Raw genomic sequence first — 25,372 nt, forward strand, 5'->3', positions numbered from 1 at the left:
TCTCTCCCTTTTCCTCTTCTCTCTGTCCTTCTCTTTCCCATTTTCTCATGCTATAATTAATGGCCATTATCATTTTTCTTCTAGGACTCTTGTTTTTCTTAAATGCTATATTTTTGAGCTCACAATTTTGATCCTACATACCTAGGTTAATGATTTTTGATCAGTTCTTTTTATCCAACTCTAGAGTTATTTTTGAACATCTGTTACATTGCAATGGAGATAAACATTACAGGGCCTTTACTTTCATGTTAAATATAAGCATGCATAAAAATTAAAATTTAAAAAATGGATCCAAATACTTTTAATTCACATGATTTAAAAAGGTTCAATTTAAATTGGATAAACTAATAGAAGTAAAATGTCTTTAAAATTAACTCACAAGTCTCTAGGTGGTCAAACTAATAAAATGTTGATGTTTATAAAATGTCTAACATCAATTTTTCTAGGACTTTTCTTCCACAGGAAAGAGATGGCAAATACTGTTGGTACACTTGTCTGATATCTTGGTGTTTTTACAATAAGATGAGTGAATTAGAGTTGACATGTATGGGATTACTCAAATGTGTTTGTTAGAGACATTTGATTAATTTATAAAGTTATTCCATGGAGTAACATACTTAAAAACATTATTCTTTGTATATTAAATGTGTTCATATTTTCCAGGTATACAAGCCTTTAAAGCGGAAAATTTATCAAGCTGGTATTCTCCAAATTAAACTTGACTGTAATGAAGCACCCACCCCCAGATGCCTTTACAACCTGCTCTTCCCCAACCAGACTTCAACCATGGACCCCTCGATTAACTCGATTTCTAAAAAGGGAACTCCAAACTGCTTGACCCACGCTGCCCCCTTCCAACTGGAAGAAGCCAGAGCAGTCATCGACCCCCTTTCCCTACAGCAGTAAAGGAGTTCCTAAAATTAGAGGGGTGAATGAAGCCAGAATTGGGGACAGGCAGTTAGTGTAGAAATAGGGGATCAGTCAAATTGAGGAAATGAAGTCCATGAAAACCATTTGCCTCTGGAAGTCTGGAAGACTGCCCCTGGGAGAATGGACTTTTTACATCTCACCTGCAAAACCAGCCCTAGTCACTTAGGCAGGAAGGAGAGATAAGACGGGAAAGAACTGGAGAACAAAAGATTTTCTTATAAAAACAGAAATGGGGAAATGTAATGTACAAAGCTGCTCCCCCGCCCTTTCTGATGCAGCCATTTCCCTGCCTCCCAACTACTGTCAGTCTGTGAACATCCTAGCTAGCTATTGGTTCATCAATCAGCTTGCAAGTATCCTTCTCTGTTATTGGTCCTGTTAGCCCAGCAGTATTCTTAAAGATAGCTTCACTGCCATCTTTTCTCTCTTGCCTTTCTCTCCCCCTGACTCACTTTCTTTCTCCTCCTTGTTTTCCACTCTCTCTAGCGCGTGCCCTTTCTCTTTCCTTTCTCTTTTCCCCTCATTTTCTCTCTTACCCTGCAGAGAGACACTCTATTTGCTTAATAAACTCCCTTATGTGATTTCCTGTGTCTGGCGTGGTTTTCGTGGGATTCCTTACACCTATTGTTGCTTGTATTCTTGATAATTGCCATTCTAATTGGGGTGAGATGGGATCCTAGTGTAGTTTTGATTTGCATTTCTCTTATTACTAAAGATGGTAAACATTTTTTCATATGTTTGTTGATTGCTTGTAGATCTTCTGTGAAGCGTTTGTTCATATCCTTAGCCCATTTGTTGATTGGGTTATTTGTATTCTTCGTGTAGAGTTTTTTGAGTTCTTTATATATTCTGGAAATTAGTGTTCTATCTGAAGTATGAGTGGCAAAGATTTTCTCCCACTCTGTAGGCTCTTTCTTCGCATTGCTGATAGTTTCCTTTGCTGAGAGAAAGCTTTTTAGTTTGAATCTGTCCCAGTTATTGATTCTTGCTTTTATTTCTTGTGCTATGGGAGTCCTGTTAAGGAAGTCTGATCCTAAGCCAACAAGGTGAAGATTTGGACCTACTTTTTCTTCTATAAGATGCAGGGTCTCTGGTCTGATTTCAAGGTCCTTGATCCATTGTGAGTTGATTTTTGTGCAGGGTGAGAGATAGGGATTTAGTTTCATTCTTTTGCATATGGATTTCTAGTTTTCCCAGCACCATTTGTTGAAGAGGCTATCTTTTCTCCATTGCATATTTTTGGCCCCTTTGTCTAGTATGAGAAAATTTTATTTATTTGGGTTTGTGTTTGTGTCCTCTATTCTGTACCATTGATCTACCTGACTATTTTGGTGCCAATACCATTCGGTTTTTGTTACTATTGCTTTGTAGTAGAGTTGAAGGAAATATACCTCTTAAAGCTTCATGTAATCTGAATTGTAGGTACTTACTCAGCATTTTAATTTTTTTTTTCTTCCAATTTCAGTTCTCAAACATCTTCAAATAAAGAAATGCTTAAAAAGAATGGTAAGACTCTGTAATTCCTTGGTGGAGGGTGTTGAAGAACGGCTTTTTCTGTGATAGGCTTCCCTTACTAGTGGTGTTTATACCTGGGTTCCCCCATGTGAAAAATTTCTTAAACTAGTATATTCTAAATTATTAGGCAAAAGAGACTCAAGTCTGGTATATTTCACAGTGATTAGCATTTTATTGTCATTCAATTACATTAATAAATTGATGACATTCAGCTTGGTACTAATATCTTTATTTGACAGGTCAACAGAGTAACAGAGATATGAAACCAACCCAGAATTTCACAACAATACCAACCACAAAGGTATGGGTCTGCCTGAGAATTAGATTGTAATCTATCTTTCAAAAAATTAAAACATTTTCTCTTTTGTCAGAGGTACTGAGAAAATATAAATAATAATTTTGTTAACAATTAACATATTCTTGCTTGAACTTTGTGTAGGGAAGTATATTATAGTGTTCTTAAAATTGAGAAAAACCTAAAGTACTTGATTTTTCTTGTCTTATATTTTCATTACAATATTCAGTTTTACTTTTATTGCTTTCCAGATTCCATCACTATAGTAGCATTTTATCCATCTATATTATTTTTATTTTTTGTTGGTTTGTATTTTCTTTTTATCAGTACATTGCAATTATACATAATAGTGAGATTCATCATATCATATTTATACATGAACATAATTTGCTCAATCTCCTTCCCCAGTACCTTCCTTTCCCTCCCTGCTTTCTACCTGCTGGTTCCCTTGCTGTACTCTATTGGGTCCCTTCTAGCATTTTGTCTTTGTTTATCCTTGATCTTGCATTGCTGTTGCCTCTTAATTAATTTTTCTTTCATCAGTATTTGCACTGGAGTAATTGGTTCACTTTTTTTTTTTTTTTTTTTTTTTTTTTTTTTGCGGTGCTGGGGATTGAACCCAGGGCCTTGTGCTTGCAAGGCAATCACTCTACCAACTGAGCCATATCCCCAGTCCTTAGTTCACTTTTTGTGTTGTATGTTTTACAGATTTTAATGAATGTCTGACATGTGTCCATCATTACAAGATTTGAATTAGCCCTTTTACTTCCAGGAAGACTTTTGTACCATGGACACAAGTTTATTTTTAAATTTTATTTTATTTGGTTAATTAGGCTTTTAACAATGTGAGCAAAGAAGGACATTTAGAAAAAGAACACTGGAATGCCTTCAGTCATCATAACCCTGTCACTGTCTCTGCTGATGGAATTTCCTGCATTCTCTTCTGGGCCAAAAGAATAACAATTAAATTTAAGAATCGTACCTGGCTGGACCTTACAGATGAAGCATTTGGTCAAAAGGCAATAGTGGACTCGGGCGACTCAAACTGCAGTGAGGAAAGTGCCATGTAAGTGGATCTGTTTGCGTGAGGATTCCCTGAGGGCTATTGTTGTCTGTTCACTGTGAAGATCCAGTTTTTGTCATTTAGAAGAGAAAAGGGGGCTCCTTTGAATATGACCCTGACATTCTTTGAGGAAGGGAGCAAGTATTTCATATCTAAATGAAAGAACAAGTCAGAAATTAAAGATTTAAAATTTTTTCCTGGAATTTCCTTCTGGACCTTTTAACCAATTATCATAATTACTTTATGGAAAATAAGGGTTTTGGAAATGAGGATTTCCAAACCCTTTCTGGAAAAAAAAAAAAAAAAAAAAAAGAAAGGAAAGAAAGACTTCAGGCTGTCTCACCTCTGAATGTTAGGTTTCAAACTCTTTTGTCTCTCCATGGAAGAAATTACATGTCATAGCCGAGTTATACATGTGAGTGAAACAGAGAAGACTGTTTGTCCTCGCTTTAGCCAGGACAAATGTCTGACTCTAAGAGGGGCTTTCTGAAATTGTGGAACACTGCCTATTTGCAAATGTGCAAGGTACTTCTAAGTGGCTAAGCTTCAGAGAATTCTTTAGGACATTTCCACCTGATGAGAATGATTAGTTTTGATAAGAGATAAGCTGATTAAACAGATGTCCTTTTTGAAGAACAAGCCAATTTCCAATGCCTTTCTCTGCTTTTCAGTCATCTAAGCAAAACAATTTTGCTATTACTTGCTTTGGTCCAGGGGGAGGAAATTTGATATGTTCCACTAGTGTTCTATAAACCTCCTTTTCAATATTTGCTGGTAAAAATGGATGCTTTTGGAAGATTCTCTGCATTTGTTATGGCCTCATTCAGATGGATAAGATGCTTTGTATAAACCATGACCTATGGTATGTGTGTGCATGTGTGTATGTGTTCTTTTTATACTTTATATACTTTGAAAACACCTTTTTGTTCCTCAACTTTATTTCTCATCTAAAAATTCCTGGTGATGGATAAAAATGAATTATATTGATATGCACTTCAAAGTCACATCATTAAGTATTAGTATTTTGCTATTGAGAATGACTATCTCTTAATAGAGACATAGGGAATTGAAAGTGTAAACATCCAAAATCCTTCCAGATTTGTTTACCCTGTTATAGCATGACTATATAGACTATCAAGAGATGTCGGCACTGCTGAGAGCTCAGGACCTTCTTCCTCAGGCTCTAATTTTGCTCTACAGGGCTCTTTATTTGTGGTCAGCTGCATGGAGAGAGGCTGATTGCCTAGAGATAACTGTGGCTAGCCCATCTTAATTGCATTTATTCTGATGCTAGGGTATTTGTGGGGAAAATCATGGCACCACAACTTTTCACTGGGCTTTGGGGATCTTAGTGATCATGGGGAGCCTAAACAGATGGGAAAAATAAAAATTTGGCTTCTGGACCTAGTTCTTCCAGTGAACTTTGTTACTTTGCAGATAGGACCCATAGGATCATCATCTGTCAGATGTGTTATCATCTGGAAATTAGTGTCTTCTATGCTGAACTGGAAGGAGTTCTCTTTCCTCTGCAGATCAGATTGAAGACTTTACCCCATTTGCTCCCATTGGTTTTCTTATGATACCTGATTAGAATATTGTCCAATTTTCTCCCATTGATTACTTTAGAAAACCTAATTAGAATACTGCACAATTTACCCCCATTGGTCATTTTAAAATACTGAACCCGTGGCAGGAATTATCATGGTGATAAGTCCTCAGTGGCCGGAGTTGTCATGGTAATGGGGTTTATCAAAAACAGAGACATGACTTATCTCCCTGTCTTATCCTCCAGCAGCATCTTTCTTATACCCTTCTGCTGCCATTTTGATGTCCCTGAACTCCTCCTACCTAACAGATAGACATGATGCTATCTACTCATTGTGACCAAGAGGCCTTACATGTACATGGGCCAGGCATGGTACAGAGATCTTCACAAGCCCCTTATCTTTTATTCCTCATAGTAACTCTTTAAGTCACAGGTCACCACTCCTGTTCCAGGTGAGGAAATCAAATCTCAAAGAAGTTAAAAATTTAATTCAGCCTCATAATTTGTATTTAACAGAACTGGGGGGGACTGCTTAGTGACATTTTACTTCCTTGCCCTTGGACCTTATGAAAGTCAAATGAGGAGATGTATGCATAAGTAAGTACTTTGAGAACTTGTCAAATGTTATTCAAATGAATAGTATTCTAACTTCAATAGAGTGAGTTGGTGTCTAACTGTTGGAGAGGCCTTGAAAGCTTAAATTAACTTTGGGGTGGTCCTCCTCAGGTGCATGTGCTCACCTGAGGGTGAGGGAGGTTTACCAGAAAGTGAGGCAATCAAGAACCAGACACTGAGACAGTGTGGTCGATTCCTGTAAATTGCTTAGATGAGTGAGATGCCTTTGTGTGCTGATGAGGAAATTTTATATTTGAAAGAACCAGAATAGGAGTGCTTGGAGAATAAACCCATGCAAAGACATAACCATGTAAGGTCAAAAGCATGGATTTAAAAAAAAACGAAGACCATGTTCTAGCTCTTGGAAACAAAATGTTCAGGGAGAAGCAAATTTGGCAGACAGATTTGCTACGGAAGTCTGTATAAATAGTGAAAGCCCTGCAAATAGAACATAATCCCAGCATTTGTGTATATTTTGAATTTAGACAGTTATAGTCTGCTGAATTCAGAATCTGCTTTAAATGTGTAAGAGTAGGGCACTTGAAAGAGTAAAAAGTGATCCTTTTTCCAACTCTTGCTTTAGGTCGTAAATCCCTTTTGTGTTCCTCATTGATGCCACAGTACCTAGCACTTAAAAGATCTTCACTGAATGAACACTGAATTTGCTTTGTTGAACTCAGGCCTCATGTTCTTTACTCAAAGCAGAACATTGTTAACCAGCTTTGGCTGAAACCAGGACAGCTGGAGAAGAGCTCTTGGAGGATCAGAAGCTTGGAGACTAATAGGCTGCTTCATCAGGAATCAGGGACAGAGATTAGGTGAGCTGGAGATGGCTTTTCTCTGAGGTTTAGTGCATTTGCTATAGAGTCAATTGATGGGAACCCAGTCATTCTGGTCCCATGGAAGAGCTAGAAAACTTTCTGTTAGAATAAATGACTAGTAAGATTTATGAAATACTATTCAAGAAATGCATTTTTTTTTCTTTAAAGTGTTTTCAGTAATTTGTAGTAGCAGACTATCAAAATACTGTAAGGGAAAGGGCCTGTTGAATATTTGCTTTACCAAATAAATAAACTTATAAAGTGTTTATAAATGAGTACATCTAAGGTGTCTGAGTTTTGATGTTAGAAAATGGGAAATATTATCAATCCTACACATAGGTTTATGTTGTTTTACCCCTACCCTTTCCCATAAATAGGATTAAGGTGAACTTCAGTCTGGTCACTGATATTTCTAGTTTTTGATTAGAGGGACCAAATTACTGAGATTATATATGTGTGATACTTTTCAAGTTTGCAGTTATATCTTTTTCTTTTTTCTTTTTTTGGTACTGGGGATTGAACTCAGGGGCACTCAACCACTGAGTCACATCCCCAGCCCCATTTTGTATTTTATTTAGAGACAGGGTCTCACCAAGTTGCTTAATATCTTGTTGTTGCTGATGCTGGCTTTGAACTCTTGATCCTTCTGCTTCAACTTCCTGAGCTGCTGGGATTACAGGCATGCGCCACGGTGCCTGGCTGGTTGCAGTTGTATCTTTTATAGCTATCTGTTTTGGCTTTTTTGGTTTATCATGTATATTAGATATTATAACTTCTAGATTATAATGACATAGCAGCAATATCCTTTGTATATTTAAATTTTTTACATTTTCCAGTATAATTATTTATTTTCTTAATAATTCTTACTTTTTCAACCTTTTTGAGATATGAATGACAGACAATAAACTACATATACTTAAAGCATACCATTTGGTTAGTTTTTCACCTATGTGTGTGGACAGGGGTGGCAGAGGATGGGAGAGCAGTGACTGAGATTAGGAGTCTCTGGGCTGTGGCATGCCAGTGCCTGGGAATGTTTCTGTGCAAGGGCACAGGATGCTTAGCTGCTGTGGCAATGCCCTACATGAGGAGGCTCTGTGCAAGAGTCCAATCAGCTCTGACCTTGATCTCAGGCACACAGCTCCTGGGAAGGAAGGGATTCTTATGCTAGACAATCACAATGTTTCACCAGCTCTGCTTCTCTGGTTCTTGCCTGCTTTACAGTAACTTTAAACAATGAACTTTATTGAGGGCTACACAAAGCTCCTAACATTGCACTTTGCAACTATGGAAAAGCTACATAAATGTCCTAGTTTCTGTAACTTTCCTGAATACAAAAAATAATGACTGCATAGTCTTTAACCTGATAATGAGACATGTATAAATAAAGATTGCTGGTGTAACTCTTTAGATCTGCATCTCCATCAGAGCGCAGAGCTCCACCTGATCCCAGCTTAATCTTCAAAATCTGTATCTATGAATCTTTATTTTCCAATGCCCCTTCACCTCTCGCCAGACTCAAGAATTTGGTCGCACTGGTCAAGGCATATGTGTACACCCATAAAACTACCACCACAATCAAGACAACAAATGTTTTCATCAGGGCCTAAAGTTTCCTTGTTCCCTGTTGTAATCCACTCATCTCTCCGACCACTCCCACCTCTGTATATAGTATTGATCTGTTCTCTATCATTAAAGATTAGTTGCATTTTCTAGATTTTTTTTTATTCAGAATAGCCTTCTCTTTATTATTTGCTTCAACCACATGAAAGGTATTCAAAATCTCAAGCAATGCTTTAAACACATTATCTTTCATCTATTTTTCTCACACATTCCCAATTATTTTCAAAAATTCCTTTAAGTGACACCTCTGGACATCTTGTGTCTTTCTGCATTCTTTTCTCTCTCATGTACTGATATTATAGGACAAAATTCAGAAGAAACCAGTCAGAGAGTGGAACATCAATCTCTGGGGATAGAAAGGGAAAAGATTCTAAACCATCAAAGACAGAAGCTCCTATAACTCTAAGAGTGTAGCTGCGGTATAGCTTTTCCCACCTGTGTCCCCCCTTTTTCTCTGGCACAAACCTTCATCTTATGGGGATCATGCTCCAGGTGGTTTGTGGGGCTAACACTATCCTCTACTAGTCATAGAGATAGAAAGGGCCCCAAAACTGGCCATCAGATTCCTTTATTCCCCTGGCCAAGGCGATTGGCTCCAGAACATGCACATGGCCAAAGCCAAGTCAATCAGAGGCCTTCCAGGAAGTTGGATAAATCTTTTTCTTTCTTTGTGTATCACAAGCTGTAAGGATCATATAGTGTGGAATTATACCTGGTTGGATGCAACAGGCTACCTACAGAATGAAATTGATTAAATAGGAGAGTTAGAGGAAGAAAATGGAGAGACAAATTAACTGCTGGCAGAATTAACTTCTAGGACTAGCAGTATCTGAAAGTGACGTATTCCTGTATCTTCTAATTGCATGAACTTTTTTTTTTTATTGTAAACAAATGGGATACATGTTGTTTCTCTCATTTTCTAGAATTCTATATAGAGATAGTCATATATTTCTCCTTTTTAACCTGGTTTCTTTCACTTACATAATGATTTGGATCATCTTATGTTGTGCCTGTATCAATGGCAGGTTCCTTTCCACACTGAGTAGCACTCCCCTGCATGGATGCACTGCAACTTATTTTCAGTCACCCCATTTGTGCCCACCCCATAGTTTTTACATAGCTTGCCAAATGAAGTTTCTGTGAATGTCCATGTACAAGTATTTGTGGCATCATATATTTTCATTTTTTAGGTGTCATTGCATGTGAGAATAGATAAGCTAACTGATATGAGTATTTAACTTTTTCAGAAATTGCCAAACTGTTTTCTAAAGTGATTGCTCCTTTTACCTTTCCACTAGCAATGTATGAGTGTTCCAATTGTTTTGTGTGGTCAGTGTAAGACTATAGAGAAAAATTTCATGTTTCTGCATTTTTATGTTACTGAACGAATTTCACTGGGACCTCAGTTAAAAGATAAGACTTGAAATCAGTAAGAGATTTACCTCTTCAGAGTAATGTGTTTACATGTTAAGGGCTTATGAAACTCAGAATAACAGAATCATTTCAGGATTTGGAAACTCCAAGAAACATGTCTTATCTACCAGTTGGAGACATTTATTTATGAATCATGCATATTAGGCCTGCAGTAATTTGTCTCCTTTATGTTGAGCTGTTAGCATGCTCCCTAATTTAAATTCTTCCACTTACATTCCAGGCCAGGTATCAGGATCTTCATCCTTCTTTTCCCAAAGAGAATTATTGACACCAAGGGAACAAATGTTTCTCCCTTCTCTCAGAAAGTCTGTGTCTCTTTTATGTAACACCCAGGTTCATAATTTTGGTTTTCTTCACTTCTGCTACAAATCTCAATTATGTAAAAGATGATATTTGGTTCTCACCATGTGGCCCAGGGGGAAGAATTGGGTTAAAAGGGGAATCAATATTGTTATTCCCATGAGTAAGTAATCATCTATCTCTTCTCCAGGAAATTTCGTGTTTACTTTCAGGAAAATATGAATAAATACAGGTCTTAAAAGCTTAGGAGTCCATTTACAAAAACTTGTAGTCATTTTGTTTGTTATACTGTGGTATCCTATTGTGATTTTGTTTCATATTTTCCTAATGTCAAATTGTGCAAAGAGCATCTTTTTGTGTACTCATTGACTAATTTTGTATCTTTGTTTATAAAGTACCTGTCCAAGCCTTCTGACCATTTTCAAGTGGTGCTATGTTCTTATTGAGTTGTTGAGTTTATTATATTCTCTATAAGGTCCTTTGTGTGTATATGTTGGAAATATTTTCTCCTGTCTTGCTTATTTTGTTTTCTTAACAGTGTCATTTGAAGATCAAAAGTTTTTCTTATTACTTATTTGTTTATTTAAGTAGTGTGGGGGATTGAACACAGGGCCTCACACATGCTAGGAAAGCACTGTACCATTGAACTACATCCCCAGCCCCCCAAGTTTTTCAATTTAATGAAGTTTCAATTATTAATTTTTCTTTTATGGCTCATGTTTTTGTATATTTTCAATAAACCATCTACCCCTAAGATTGTATAAATGCTTTTCTTTATTTCTTCTATGTATTTTGTAGTTTTATGTGTTACATTTAGGTCTAGATCCATTCAGAGGTAATTTTTGAGTATAGTGTGAAATAAGGGTCATTCTATTTTAATGGCCTGTGTTGCTTCTCTTTTTTAAGGTTGTCTTTGAAGTTTGGTGATGACGAAAATCCCCAAAGTCTTGATATAAGGTAGGTAGATTTCCACTTTGGAATATTATACTTTCAGAACTTCAGATTAGCTTTATTAAACTTAGTCATTCCATATGTGGATTTCAAAGTCTTTTTATGTGCCAAACACTGTGACACTTCAAATGCCATAGCTAGCTAACTACACTGAAAAGTCAGTGGCTATATGTGATGTCATCTTGTGAGAGTATTTTCTTCAGTTCCTATTGAAACACCTATACTTCTCTAATCATCAGAGAGGGACTTAAGAATTCACAAACCTTGAATGCTGGAATGTGATGTCATAAACTACACGTGTACAAATACACACACACACACACACACACACAAACACACAATCTCCAAGGCTGAGGCTCTGATTTGAAGTTAATCTGTATAGCTCCTTCTAATGAATCATACTTCTTAAACTACAATGAACAAGTCTCTGAATTCCCCAGTAGACAATCAACAAATACCTACATTTTTCTATATTTTTGTATAGAAGGATGCATCTACCAACAGTAGTTTAGCCAAGCAGTTAGAAACTGCTGCTGGAGGGTAGGGAGAAATTGAAGGCATTATATTCTCATCTTATAAAAACGTAGAGCTTCCCTTCCTATAGGATGAATCTTTCAGTGGAGAACAGCAGATGTGTCTTCAACATTACTTGGAAATCAGTAGGATGTGCTAGGGTACTCTTTCCAAAGCTGTGCCCTATAGAATGCTTCCATTTTGTGAAAATACTTGTGACTCTACAGAAAAAAGGTTTTATAGTTAAACCTGCTTGGGAATTACTACATACCATGCCTTCTTCTTGGAAAGTCAGTGTAAATTTAAATATTCAAACTTCTGAGAAGACATACTTTTAAGAAAGACTGTCGCATTATGTAACTTTGATTAACCTAGTGTTTCCTATGCTTAACCTTAGAAAGCTTTCTTCCACAGAGCACTTGCCGACGTATCATGGGACACTAGTGTTTCAGTGATCATAATTTAGAAAATATATGCCATCACCTTTCAGAGAAACTTTGTAAGAAGATAGAACACTATAAGGTGACCAACACTATATCTATCTGATATAGAATGGGGAATATTTTTGATCAGTAATAGCAATTTTTTCCAAATGGAAAATGGTTTTATTATTATTTATGATAAAGTTATGTAGTATATGCTGTCAATATTCTATTTACATCTATCTGGGTCTTTCCACTTTAGAGCACACCCTCACCTGCTTAACTTTTTGTTTTGTTTTATTTTGTTTTGGTTTGTTTTTTGCGGTGCTGGGGATTGAATGCAGGGCCCTGGGCTTGCAAGGCAAGCACTCTACCAACTAAGCTATAACCCCAGTCCCTCAACTTTCAAGTACCAGCTTTCTCTGGCCAAAGCAGTCCACTGTCTACCATCCCAAGTCTAGGAAGTATATAAATACCCCATCTTTCTCTCCCTTGGGTGAGATCACTTAGAGGCATGTTTTTACCCTAGTTTCGAGTTTCCCCCTTTGCATTAAGCCCTTCTTGTCCACAGTGGAAATTTACTTGATAGTACACTTGAGGTCTTTAGTTCCTCTGTAATTTCTCTTTCCTCCACTTTACATACTTGGATGACTGATTTTTCCAGATACTTTTAATATATTCACGTCTTATCTCACAGTCTGTTTCTGAAGAATCCCACAAACTAAATAAGAAAAACCATGGAAAATAGAAGAACCAGAAAACATTCAGCTATGTAATGAAAGAAAATGATAACTAATAATACAAGTACCATTTTTAATCACTACTAGTGTTTGGATCCCTATACTCCCAGATTTCTTTTTTTCTATGTGGTCACCCATTTTTAGATAAAAATGATCATGACATATGAACAATATAACTTTTTCACAGCTGGAGAATATTCCATTCCAGAAAGGTTAAGATAGGACTTGAAGCCCAGCTCCAAGACATGTTCTCTGAGTGATCTCACACAAGTAATTTCACCCCTCTCAGTCTTAGACTTTTCATTTGTGAAATGAGGATAATGATACTTGTATTATAGTCCAAATTAAACAACATGCACATTAATAACACAGAAGGGTGACTAACATACAGTAAGAGAACTATTACTGTTCTTTTAAGTCACAATTTAATTCCATGTTGATGTCCACTTATGCTTTTCTCTCAAATTTCTTGGAATAATAAACACATGCTCAAGCACTGATTCTGGGAAAGAAAACCTTTGTGTTCTTTTGTAGGTCTTTATATTGCTCACTTTTGGCTGATCTGTCCTTTGTTTTCTTTCTCACCTACCTGGAGGAAACTTGTTTGGTACCAAGGCGAAGCCTCTCCCCAAGTCAGTTCCACCATCTGACAAAAGAGGGCACCATTGTACTGTCATACACTGTGTCCTGCTTGGGTAAATATGAAACTACAGTGGGTAATACTAATGTATAATCATTTTCAGATTCTTCCTTACCAATTACAACAAATGGTCCAGCCAGAGTTGGTTTAGTTTGCACCGAGTTGAGATTATTTTCAACAATTCAGTCCAAGCAACTTTTAATGTAACAGGCATATATGCTCCAACAAGTTATTCCTACCACTGCCAACGTGTCAGCAGCCTGCAGCAGCGTGATGCCCTCTTGTTGCCCAGTGACACAGATGATGTGTCAAGCTTATGGGAGGTCACCTTCGTTGATTTCCAGGTAATAAACTAAAACATGCTCAGGATACCTTTGGTGTCAAAGAAATGCAATATTTGAAAACTCCTGAAACAAAAGATATTTAAAAAGAAGAGAGGAGTTTATACCTTTAAAATAATTAAGATAATTAAAGAAAAATCTTCTAAGGTATGAAATGGGGTGGCCTCCAAGTCTCTACCCAGGACTTACTTTTACTTTAAGGTTTATCTGGTCACTAATAATTATCAGTGAGGCATGCCAACAATCTAAATAAACCCTGGTGAAGTTGTGGTGTGAAGCCCAGTGACTGACATTTCCGGGACTGAGGCCCTTCTGGGGAGAGACATTGTTGGACAATTATTTTATTTCCTTCAGGGAGTGCAGCAGTGATCCTATCAGGGATGATAAGAAGTACATCTGTAGTGTGAGTGACAACGTTGGCAGTTAGTGTAGGAATGGAATCACCAGTCAGGGAGTCAAAAATATCCCAAAGATCTTGGAAGTGTTTGGGGAAAGGCAGGGAAGTGTGAGAAGTCCCTTTCACCACCAGAATCATCTCAGACTGACAGACATTCTGCCAAGTTCCTTTCTCTTGTTTACCTGTGAAAATTGCTTAGCTTGTTCGTCTAACTTGCTGAAATAGCAGGCAGGCCTTTGCATGTCCCCTTTAAGGGCACTTTCCAACTTTTTCTGTACAGATATTTGGATATTTGTATGTATGTATAAGGCCCCTCACCCTACCAGACTGGGTGGAGGGTGTAGTGTGATGAGAGGCAGCTGGGGAAGGGAAGGAACTTGCACTCTGGAGTCAGACAGACCTGACTTAATATACTACTCAGCCACCTGGATAAGGCATTCAACCTCTCTCGATTTCTGACCTATCTTTATGAAGGGAAAGAATACATGGCTTGATGTGTGTGAAACACTCAGGATCATGTCAGACATGGATTGGCAATGCTACTTGTGACTTTTCTCTTGTGTTGCACTGTTGTAGTTATTCTACATACTTTATTGTCAAAATATATATTAATGCTGCAGGATAGCTCTTATTATTCCTGTTTTACAAATGAAGTGATTAAAGATCTGATGCTTACATAATTTTTCAGTGATATAACTAGTTAGTAGTAGAAGCAGAATTCAAATTATAGACTGATCCAAGGATGTTTCATATATATATTTAAGTATATATATATGTATATATATATATATATGCACATACACACATATGATACTTGTATGTTAATAATATTTATATATGTTATAAATGTTTCTATTTTGCTCTTTAAAATGTGCAGGAATCTGAGGAGGTAATGATAAAAACATGGAATAAGGCCACGCGCAGTGGTGGGTGCCTGTAATCCCAGTGGTTTGGGTGGCTGAGGCAGGAGGATTCCAAGTTCAAAGCCAACCTCAGCAATTTAGCAAGGCCCTATCTCTAAATAAAAAGGAAAGGACTGGGAATGTGACTCAGGAGTTAAGTACCTCTGGGTTCAATTCCTGGTAATAAAAGCAAAAAACACAAATCAAAAACCAATAACCAAAAAACAAACAAACAAAACCAAGGAATAATTCATATATAATATTATCTAAAGACAATAAGGGAATTGATTTATATATGTGCCTTTTTTTTTCAGAAATGGCTTAAGAAAAATAGGCAAGGCACTTCACATCAGTTAGGATGGTATTATTAACAACCACCACCACCAAAAAAAAAAAAAAAAAAAAAAAAAAAAAAAAAAGTAAGGAGTGGCAAAGATGTGGAGAAATGGGAATCCTTGTGCATTGATGAGGAGAACGTAAAATGATGCAAATACTATAGAAAACAGTATGGCAGCTTCTCAAAAAATTAAACATAGCATTACCAAGTGATCTTGTAATTCTACTTCTGGTTACATGCCCCAAAGGATGGAAAGCAGGGAATTGAGTAGATAACTGTGTACCTATATTCACAGCAGCGTTAGTCACAAAAGCCAAAAGGTGTCTACCAATGGATAAGTGGGTAAATAAAACCTAGTATGTATATATGTACAGTGGAATATTATTCAGCCTTACAAAGAAAGGAAATTTGGATACATGCCATAGCATGGGCGAACCTTGAAGACATTGTGCTAAATGAAATGAATCAGGTACAAAGGGACAGATATTATATAATTCCAGTTATATAAAGATGGTCAAATTGAGAGGCAGGAAGTAGAATAGTTGCTGGGCGCTGAGAGGAGGAGAACAGGGAAGAGTGTTTAATAGGTACATATAGTTTCAGTGTTACAAGATGAAAAGAGCTCAGGAGAGAGCGGGGTTGCATGGCAGTATGGATGCACTCGGCACCACTGAACTGTACACCAGAAAATAGTTAGGATGGTGAATTTGATGTTACTTATATATTACAACAAAAAAGCAAAATAGAAAAAAAAATGGGGTGAGGAAAAAAGGAAGATTAGTTAGAAGCCACCGGTGAGATTGGGTCATAAAACCACCAGACCATCTACCTGCATTTGCTGGATGTGGCATAGTAATTTAACTTAAAAGCTTTGGAGCAGCCAGTATAAGAAAGAAATATTCCTTTACATGTCTACTGGGTCCATAAGACTGCTGACAATTTGCTTATGAGAAGTACATTCTCGTGCAGTGTGTATGTCCTCAACGACATCCTTACAGTAAACACTGCACCGTGTATCATAGGTGGGCCTTGTGGATATAAACAGATGGCAGAATGCAAGCTCAGGTCAGGGAAAGGGTGGTGCGGTGATGGTGGTTGCGTTGTGTTAAGAAAAGGCTGCTTTCCATAGGTGCAGGCATGCTGGTCTAGTCTATTCTAGGAATAAGGTGTGGTTGTCCCTTAGTAGTCACAGGGGATGATTTTGGAGTTGCCACCCCACCCCCATGAATACCAAAATTCATGCATGCTCAAGTCCCTTATTTAAAATTTTGTAGTATTTGCATATACAGTATGCTTTCAGTCTTCTGTAAAATACTTACAATACCCGATGCAATAAAAATGCCATGTAAATAGCTGTATTGTTTAGATATTAATGGAAAGAAAAAAGTCTGTACATGTTCAGTACAATTGTTTTTCCCACAATATTCTTTGAACTTTATCTTATTTATTTTGATGTGGTGCTGAGGATGGAACCCAGTGCCTCACATGTGCTAGGCAAACACTCTACCACCGAGCCACAATCCCATACCACCAGAATATTTTTGATCCACAGTTCCAGAATATTTCAATCCCCACATGGGCCCCCTGACTATAAGGGTGACTCTACAGAGTGGTGTGGCTGACATTGGAGATTCAGAGGGTAACTGAGTGAGGTGAACCAGATGAGTCTATGTAGCCAGCTTTACAAGGAACATTTTAAAATTCAACTCTGATTTGTGCTTTAAAGTAAATACAGGACCAGGGGTTGCTGGATCATCTGACTTTTCAACAGAAACTAGATATTTGGACTTACAGGAAATTTTCAGGGTATTATGAACTCAGGGTCAAACAAAGCTTGCCTTTGTGTTCCATACAGCATTTGTAATGTCTGGTCCAGGAAATGGATGAACCACATACTTCAAACATTTCCCATACTTGCTATTCTTGATCAAATCCTGTTAAGAATTAATTGACAGTCAGTCCGATTGCATTTTCTTTGACCGGAGTTGCAAAGTCAGTTGAGGTCATCTTTGGTCATTGAGGAACTTCATTCTTCGGGCACTGGTCTGAGAAGAAGGGCACTGTGCATTGGAGGGGTAGACAGGGGATACCAGAAGCCAGGCCAGGAGTCTCCTTCAGAAGCTGTTTTGGGTTCAATTTAGAGAACAGACAATTGTTGAGCAAGGCCCCTAATACTATGGCAGGATGAATGGCCATAACAATTTTAGCAAGAGAAAATACTAAAATGCCCATTTAAGCCACAAAAATGAATTTTTGTAAAGCACTCATAGACCATTCAATTTTTTGATGTGCCCTTTGAAAAACAAGTAGGTGACTGAATGAGGTGATGTCGTGTAGGGTTATACTCTGTAAGCCAGTCAAACAGGCTGCTTCCCAGTTATTGCTCTTGTTTTAAAGAAGTTGCTCCTTATCCCTATTTCTTTAATTTTGACAGCAGTATTTAAATACCATGGCTGTCGTCAATTTGAACCTTTCCTAGTTTCAAGTAATTAAACCACTTTATTTGCTTTTTTTCTATTCTCTGGACGGGATATAAGAAGGAACTAGTATACAGCTCTTCCAAAAATGGCAGCAAGGCTGTATAGTCTGTAAGTTCCTCTTGTCCAGGATTTTATTTTCTGTGGTTTCAGTTACCTGTGCTTAGCTATAGTCTGAAAATATTAAATGAAAAATTCTAGAAATATGTAATTAATAATTTTTAAACACCTTTTATTAGAGTATGTTATTATCATTGTTTTTTATTAGCTATTATTGCTAATATCTTACTGTCTATTAATTAAAACTTTATCATAGGCATATGTATATAGAAAAAAACATAGTATACACAATCATTTCAGTATTTATGGGGATTAATTCCAGAGCCCTGAACTGGTTCCAAAATTCATGGATGCTCAAGTCCCTTATATAAAAATGGCATGGTATTTGTATATAGTCTCCTCCTATATACTTTAAATCACCTGTAGATTACTTACAATACCTAATGCAATGCACATGCTATGTAAATGGTCATACTATATTATTTAGGGAAAAGTAAAAAGAAAAGTAAAGACACAATTTTAAAAAATATTTTTGATCTGTACTAGTTGAATCCACAGATGCCAAACCTATGGAAATGGAGGGATGGGTTTGGTACTATCTGTGGTGTTAGGCATCCACCAGGGATCTTGAAATACATGCCTTGTGGATAAGAGAGGACCACTCTACAACTGATAAAGTGGGAGAGGTACTGGTAGCAGAAGAAGAGACATCAGGAGCAACTGAGTCACAAACTGAATCTGAATCTGAAACCAGATTGCCCAGGGTTGAAGGATACCTTGACAACACACCGTTGTGGAACTCTGAGCAAGTTACTTGGTTTTCCTGTCCTCAGTTTCCTCATCATAAAGTACTAGTAAAATAGTAACTTGCTCATAGGTTCTTGTGAGTGCTAGACAAGTTAAGGCAGGGTCTGGTACACCAAAAGCCTTATAAGTGTTAGCTTTATTTTTTATTTGTTTTACCTCATCAGAAGTCATGATATTTTCCCTTTAAAGACTTCTTGTCTACTTGCTGTCAGGAGAATCAAAAGCAGACTTGAAAGTTTTGGGAAACTTATACTCACACAGTTTAACATGCTTTGAATTTCAGAGACATGATAGTAGTTGTGGTTTTACAAGTAGTAAAATATTTTTTTTCCTCCATTTTCCCAGTGATTTTTTTTCTTTTTTTATTAGAGCTTTATAGTTAGTTATACATAGTAGTTGTTGGGTTCATCCTGACGAACTCATGCATGGAAATAAATTTTGTGAACTAGAATATTCTTTTTTTTTTTTTTTGTGGTGCTGGGGATTTGAACCCAGGGCCTTGTGCTTGCAAGGCAAGTACTCTACCAACTAAGCTATATCCCCAGCCCCAAGAATATTCTTAATAGGATTAAAAGAAGGTTTTATTTCAGAGGTTTAAATTTCACAAGCTCCTTAAATATGACAGCCATATGTCCCAGAGTTTCTGGGTCACTCCTGAAGTAAAATCAAGTTTCATTGTCTCCATAAGCACAATCATTTTTGTCAGATCACATGCTTATATTATGCAGCAAATATGGTGATAGTGGGTTAAATTTGCCTAATTAGGGTCCCAGAACTATGAGCCCAAGTGACAAGTAGATCTTGGAAGATAAGGCAGAAGCCACTTCAATTATCTTTTATCTCCTGACAGATCCAAGGCTTTACCATCGAAGGGCGGCAGTTTGCCAAGGCCCGGGACTGCACCTCTTCCTTCTCTCCAGCTGTTTTGATTGGCCTGGCCATGTCCCTGATCCTGCTGCTGGTGCTGGCCTACGCCCTGCACATGCTCATCTACTTGCGCTATCTGGATCGGCACTATGAGTTTATCACCTCTCCTGCTCACTTCCCACCGTTGAAAGCGAGAGACATGGCAGAGGAGAAGGAGCTGCTCAGGAGCCAGGGAATTGAGTGCTACGAACTGAGGAGCCAACAGATCTGCAAGATCTATGTTTAACAGCCTGGGCCTCCCTCTTCCTCACCACGTCCACAATGGCTCTGAAAGAGGTGGTTTCTCTTCTGTGTTGTTTGACTTGTGAATGGCTTGATTTAAAAAAAAAAACAAAAAACAAAAAACAAAAACACCAAAAAGAAAATACATAATGCATTGATTTTGAAACATCCACCTGTTACTCAGATAAACTTGGCACAATGAAAAAGCATCTCGGGGATCCCATAGAGATAAATGTAGCAGTTACCCCAAACCTACCTTGAAATTGAAGGAATGTTTCAGGTTAGGGACATGTGGGGGGTGTGGAGGATGAGAACAGTGCGACATAGACAAAGAAAAACACTCTTGTTCCCTGGGTCCTCCCTGTCTGTGCCAATTTGGATACGGTAACAATAGAAATAATAAACCCAAATTAATCTGGAAGTTCAGAGTTTAAGCTATTTTTTACCTTAATTTATAGTTTTTCAGAAATTATGCCCCAATTTTGTTAAAAAAAAGTTCTTTTTCTCTCTTTCATAGAACTGTTTAGGAAAGACTCTGGTCAATGTGGTTGAGCAATGTATTTAAGGACCTTTTTGCCACTTACTTTGCTATTCAGAAGCAGCATAGCTCAATCTGTACAGTAAGGGTTATGGTCTTGGCATATCTTATCTTTCCCTTCTGGTCATGGAGCAAAAGTTTACCTCATTTGTCTGATTTAGACCTTTACAAGCTTTCCTGAGTACCCTTGAAATAAGCGACATAGCTAAATAAGACAAGTGTGCTTGCTGTACAAATACAGCTTCAAGACACGTCCTCTAATCCTCCTTCCCAATGAGATAGTGTCCTCTAAACTCTTCCTCAGTGGAAATTCTGGGGCTGCCACTAAGATTCTGACCACTGCTTTCTTCCACACGAATCTCCCAATCCTTTTGGGTTCTTGGCTGATTCTGAAGATTTGTTCACTCTTCATTTCACCAAAGCTTCTCTAATATGCTTTCTGCATTAAAGGGCTCATAAATGTAAAAAGTATATTGCATTTTCCTATCTAGCATTCTATGCCTTACCTAGGTTCTGTCAAGAAGATACCCCTGCACAAAACTTAGAATGCAGGTGAGAACAATCTGGGGTGGGGGTGCCCACAGATAAATGGAATCTTCTGTGTGGTTTTAATAATAGATCTAATCCCACCTTAGGCAGTGAGCTGTGTGTGATGATGTCAGTGAAGTTGCTAATAGAACAGTCTCATGTTCAACATTTCTTTTGGCTGCATTATTATTGGCTGTGAATGTAGGTTTGGTTCCAGCCCTCTCAGAAATCTGTAAGATCATAATTCCTTTCTGTTTAGATATCTGGAGTAGATTGTATGGTCTGTAACTAAGAATCCTGATTTATTTAAGTTGTTAGTACCAAGATGATTGCAGGGAACAGAATCCCAAGAAAATGGGGATCTAGGATTGAGTATTTATTCTATTTTGGCTAAAACCAGTGGAAACTCTGTTAGCATTAGAGAGTGGTAAACTGACAGCCCAAGGCATTAAGTAATGAAGTTTAGATTCTCATTGCTGTTGCTGAGTGTCAACTGCTGGTATAAATTACTGTTCGACCAGCTTTAGTCACATAAAAAGTAATTATAATATATTGTTCAAACTAGGATACTTTTGAAAGTGAAAGGGAATGTCATTAAAAATTCCAAGATAGTAGATGCAGGTGGTGCCAGGCAAACTGGGATATATGTAGTCACCCTAAGTACGGGTGATACCCTGTAGAATAGGCTGGCTCTTTCTGTGTTAGATGGCTTATGGAAAGAAAGAATAACTCAAAATTTGAAGTTCACATCTCAGACATAGTAAAAGAAAATCTTCTGTGTTTGTAATGATAGATCTAGTCCCACCTTAGGCAGCAAGCTGTGGGTGATGATGGCAAGTTTCTATGACTGATCTAAAGGGATCCCTTACCTCTTGTCAAAAGGCTGACACAGTTAAAAGTTGAACTCAGGTCTGATCCTGCAAAATGCTAACCTGCCTTGTAGGTGGAATTCACACCCATGCCAGGTCTCTTTTTTGAAAATGAGAATATTGCTGACAGTAAAGAAACTTTGAGAACACGAATGGTAATTGGGGGAAGGTTTAGACAACTTTAACAATATTGAATTCTCAAATTCCTTACTCAGTTTTTGTTTTTAGCAGAAGCAACCCCTGTGAGATGAAGCTGTTCATGCATTGCTCAAAGATCCTGTGATAGCCTTACCAGAGATAGTTAACTTAGCTAAAGGGTGCCAACTTTCCTTATTTCCTTTAGGTAATTAGAGTCACATTCCTAGCATATCCAAGGGAGCCAACTGCAACATCAAATCAGGGAGAATAGAATTGCAAAAATAGTTTTACTAACTTATGTAACAAAAGATTTGGGAGAATATATGTAGGAATGAATTCTGGAGGTGCAAACCCAGGGAGAGAAGTTTATAATTTTAGATTGGACTGAATTGTCTGATATGGGTTCTCTTACCAGAGACTGAAGATTAAAGTGCTGGCTTGAGCAGCTGGGAGTGCTTCTAACCGTTTGTTGATTAAAATCTAGACTCAGCAGTATTATACCCTAAATGAAGTGTAAAGATTAGAAATGCCTTGGAATTACATGAAGGAAGAAAAGAAATTTAATAACTTAGAGAATTGGGATGTAGGAATGGATTTATCATGTGCAAACTGCTTTCTCTCCTATAACACCTTTCTTCATTGAAGACCCAGAGGAATGCGCTTGGTTCCAGCACAAAGAGATGCTTTGGGAACATAGCACCAGCATTTTTGAAAAGTGTTCTAGTGGCTGTTCTCTGAAGGTTATGGATGAAGATAGGAGATGCCACCCTTGAAATGGACTTCTTAGTCTCAATAGGGATGCCGAGATCCTGGAGTGGCAGAGATCAAATAGCATCAGAGTAACATAAAAGGGTCAAAGGGTAAGAGCGTTAATGAGATTAGATCATATTTGTTAATGGTAATTGATCTATAATGTACCGGGATAGAGAGTTTTCTGAAACACCGTTAACTGAATAATAATAATAAATGATGATAATAATAATAATAATAATAGTGATAAAATCTAGATCTGGTGTAAGAAGTCTTACTTAAGCCATTGTGGTAGATTCTCAGAACTAAGTATGTCGATTCTGTGAATGAAGGACCTCTTAAGAAAGGTTTTAGTCTTTATTTCTAATGTCGAGCATGATCATAAATAAGTGTATGTTTGTTCCTCATCAGATGTTTGTCTTTTAGCATCACTTCTGGTATGTTCTTTACCGTCAGATGAAGAAGTTATGATATTACTACAGATACCTTTACTATTAACCCACCAGATATGTGACCATTGCTATATAATTATTAGTGCTTCAGAAGCATAGCCTAAGAAATATCTGTCGTCCTGAAAAGTATGGAACAACATGGCAAAGATAGTGATATTTGACATGAGAAGGAGTTGGCTGGGTAGGTAAGGTGAAGAAGGCCAAACATGGCAGAAGGAAACACATACGCAAAAACACAACTCTAGCATATATGGAGAATTGTGAACACACGTATGTAGGAAGGCATATGGAATGTAAATTTAGAGGAGTGAATAAGGAGAACTTGGAGATTAAGAGGGGGATCAGATCATTAGGTTCGAATAAAGATTTAGAGTATCAACTTTAGGTAATGGAGAGGCCCTTGAGAGGAATTTGGAAGATTTAAAAAAATTTGTTCTAATTAGTTATACATGACAATAGAATGCATTTTGACACACTGTACACAAATGGAGCATAACTTCTCATTCCTCTGACTCTACATGGTGCTGAGTCACACCAGTAGTGTAATCATACATGTGTTTAGGGTAATGATGTCTGTCTCATTCCCACTGCCCCACCTCTCCCTTCACTCCCCTTTGCACAATCCAAAAGTTCCTTCATTCTTCCCTACTACCGCTCTCCCCCACCGCCCCACCCCACTATGGATCACCATCTGCTAATCACAGAAAACATTCGGCCTTTGTCTTTTTGGGATTGGCTTATTTCACTTAGCATGATATTTTCTAGTTCCATCCATTTGCCTGCAAATGCCATAATTTCATTCTTCTTTAAGGCTGAGTCATATTCCATTTTGTATATATACCATATTTTATTTATCCATTCATCTGTTGAAGGGCTTCTAGTTTGGTTGCATAGTTTAGCTATTGTGAATTGAGCTTCTAAAAAAATTGATGTGGCTGTGTCACTATAGTATGCTGATTTTAAGTCCTTTGGGTATCAATTAAAGAGTGGGACAGCTGAGTCAAATGGTGGTTCCATTCCGAGTTTTTTGAGAAATCGCCATACTGCTTTCCATAGTGGTTGCACCAATTTGCAGTCCCACCAGCAATGTATCAGAGTACCTTTTTCCCTACATCCTCAACAACACTTATTGTTGCTTGTATTCTTGATAATTGCCATTCTGACTGGAGTGAGATGAAATCTTAGAGTAGTTTTGATTTGCATTTCTCTAATTGCTAGAGATGATGAACATTTTTTCATATGTTTGTTTCTTGATTGTATTTATTCTTCTGTGAAGTGTCTGTTCAGTTCCTTTGCTGATTATTGATTGTTTTTTTTTTTTTTTTTAGTGTTAATCTCCACTAATCCTGGAGATTAGTGCTCTATCTGAGGTGTGTGTGGCAAAGATTTTCTCCTATTCTGTAGATTCTCTTCACATTATTGATTGTTTTCTTTGCTGAGAAGTTCTTTAGTTTGAATCCATCCATTTATTGATTCTCGAATTTACTTCTTGTGCTTTAGGAATCTTGTTAAGGAAGTCGGGTCCTCAGCTGACATGATGAAGATTTGGGGGATTTTAGAAGATTTAACACAAGATGATTACATGTTGTGTAGTGTGAATAGAGATGGAAATGACAATTAGGAGATTATTGCAATAGTTTAAGGCAAAATAAAAATAGGACCAGAGTAGGACAGTGGAATACGACGTAGGAGTTAGAAGTAATGATTGGCAGTCAATTGGTAAGTCACAAATGACTGGTCAGTGTCTTATTTGGGCGTTGCGATGATGGTGATGCCAGTTTTGTGATCAGGGGAGAAAACAGATGAGGGTGAGAGTGGAGGGTTCTAAGAGGCATTTCAAGTAGGTAGTTGGATGTATGGATCTAGAGCAAAATAGAGTATCTGGATCAGAAACAGAGATTTAGGAACAAAGCAGAAGCTGTCTGGGTCCCACCCATGTTCTTTTTGCCCCTACATTTCCATTGCCACAATCTGTCCTCCTGGACTGCTCTATCTATGTTCGTGGCAAACTAGAATCGCTGATGAATCAATGCCCCCTGGGAGTGACCCTCAACCAACAACTCTGAGGAATTTTTTATAAATACTCCAGCTGGGCTATGGCTGTGGCTCAGTGGTCGAGTGCTTGCTTGGCATGTGTGAGGCATTGGGTTCGATCCTCAGCACCACATAAAAATGAAGAAATAAAATAAAGGTGTTGTGTTCATCTACAACTAAAAAAA

The 25,372-nt window shown here is 37.6% G+C and overlaps 1 protein-coding gene across 2 annotated transcripts in view; it reads left to right on the plus strand.

Moving 5' to 3' along the window:
• The window catches only part of LOC124987243 (V-type proton ATPase subunit S1-like protein), a 32,596-nt gene extending 12,535 nt beyond the window's left edge, over window positions 1-20,061 (plus strand). For both annotated transcript variants that reach the window (XM_047556344.1, XM_047556343.1), the window contains 6 exons: window positions 2,396-2,436; window positions 2,685-2,746; window positions 3,574-3,806; window positions 11,049-11,099; window positions 13,512-13,752; window positions 19,580-20,061. In XM_047556344.1, the coding sequence (XP_047412300.1) occupies window positions 2,421-2,436; window positions 2,685-2,746; window positions 3,574-3,806; window positions 11,049-11,099; window positions 13,512-13,752; window positions 19,580-19,882 (906 nt within the window). In that variant the 5' untranslated portion in view covers window positions 2,396-2,420 and the 3' untranslated portion in view covers window positions 19,883-20,061. The remainder of the gene's footprint in view (window positions 1-2,395; window positions 2,437-2,684; window positions 2,747-3,573; window positions 3,807-11,048; window positions 11,100-13,511; window positions 13,753-19,579) is intronic.
• The last annotated feature ends 5,311 nt before the right edge of the window (window positions 20,062-25,372 follow it).

Source organism: Sciurus carolinensis, chromosome 6, assembly GCF_902686445.1.
Source record: "Sciurus carolinensis chromosome 6, mSciCar1.2, whole genome shotgun sequence".
Classification (NCBI taxonomy): Eukaryota; Metazoa; Chordata; class Mammalia; order Rodentia; family Sciuridae; genus Sciurus; species Sciurus carolinensis.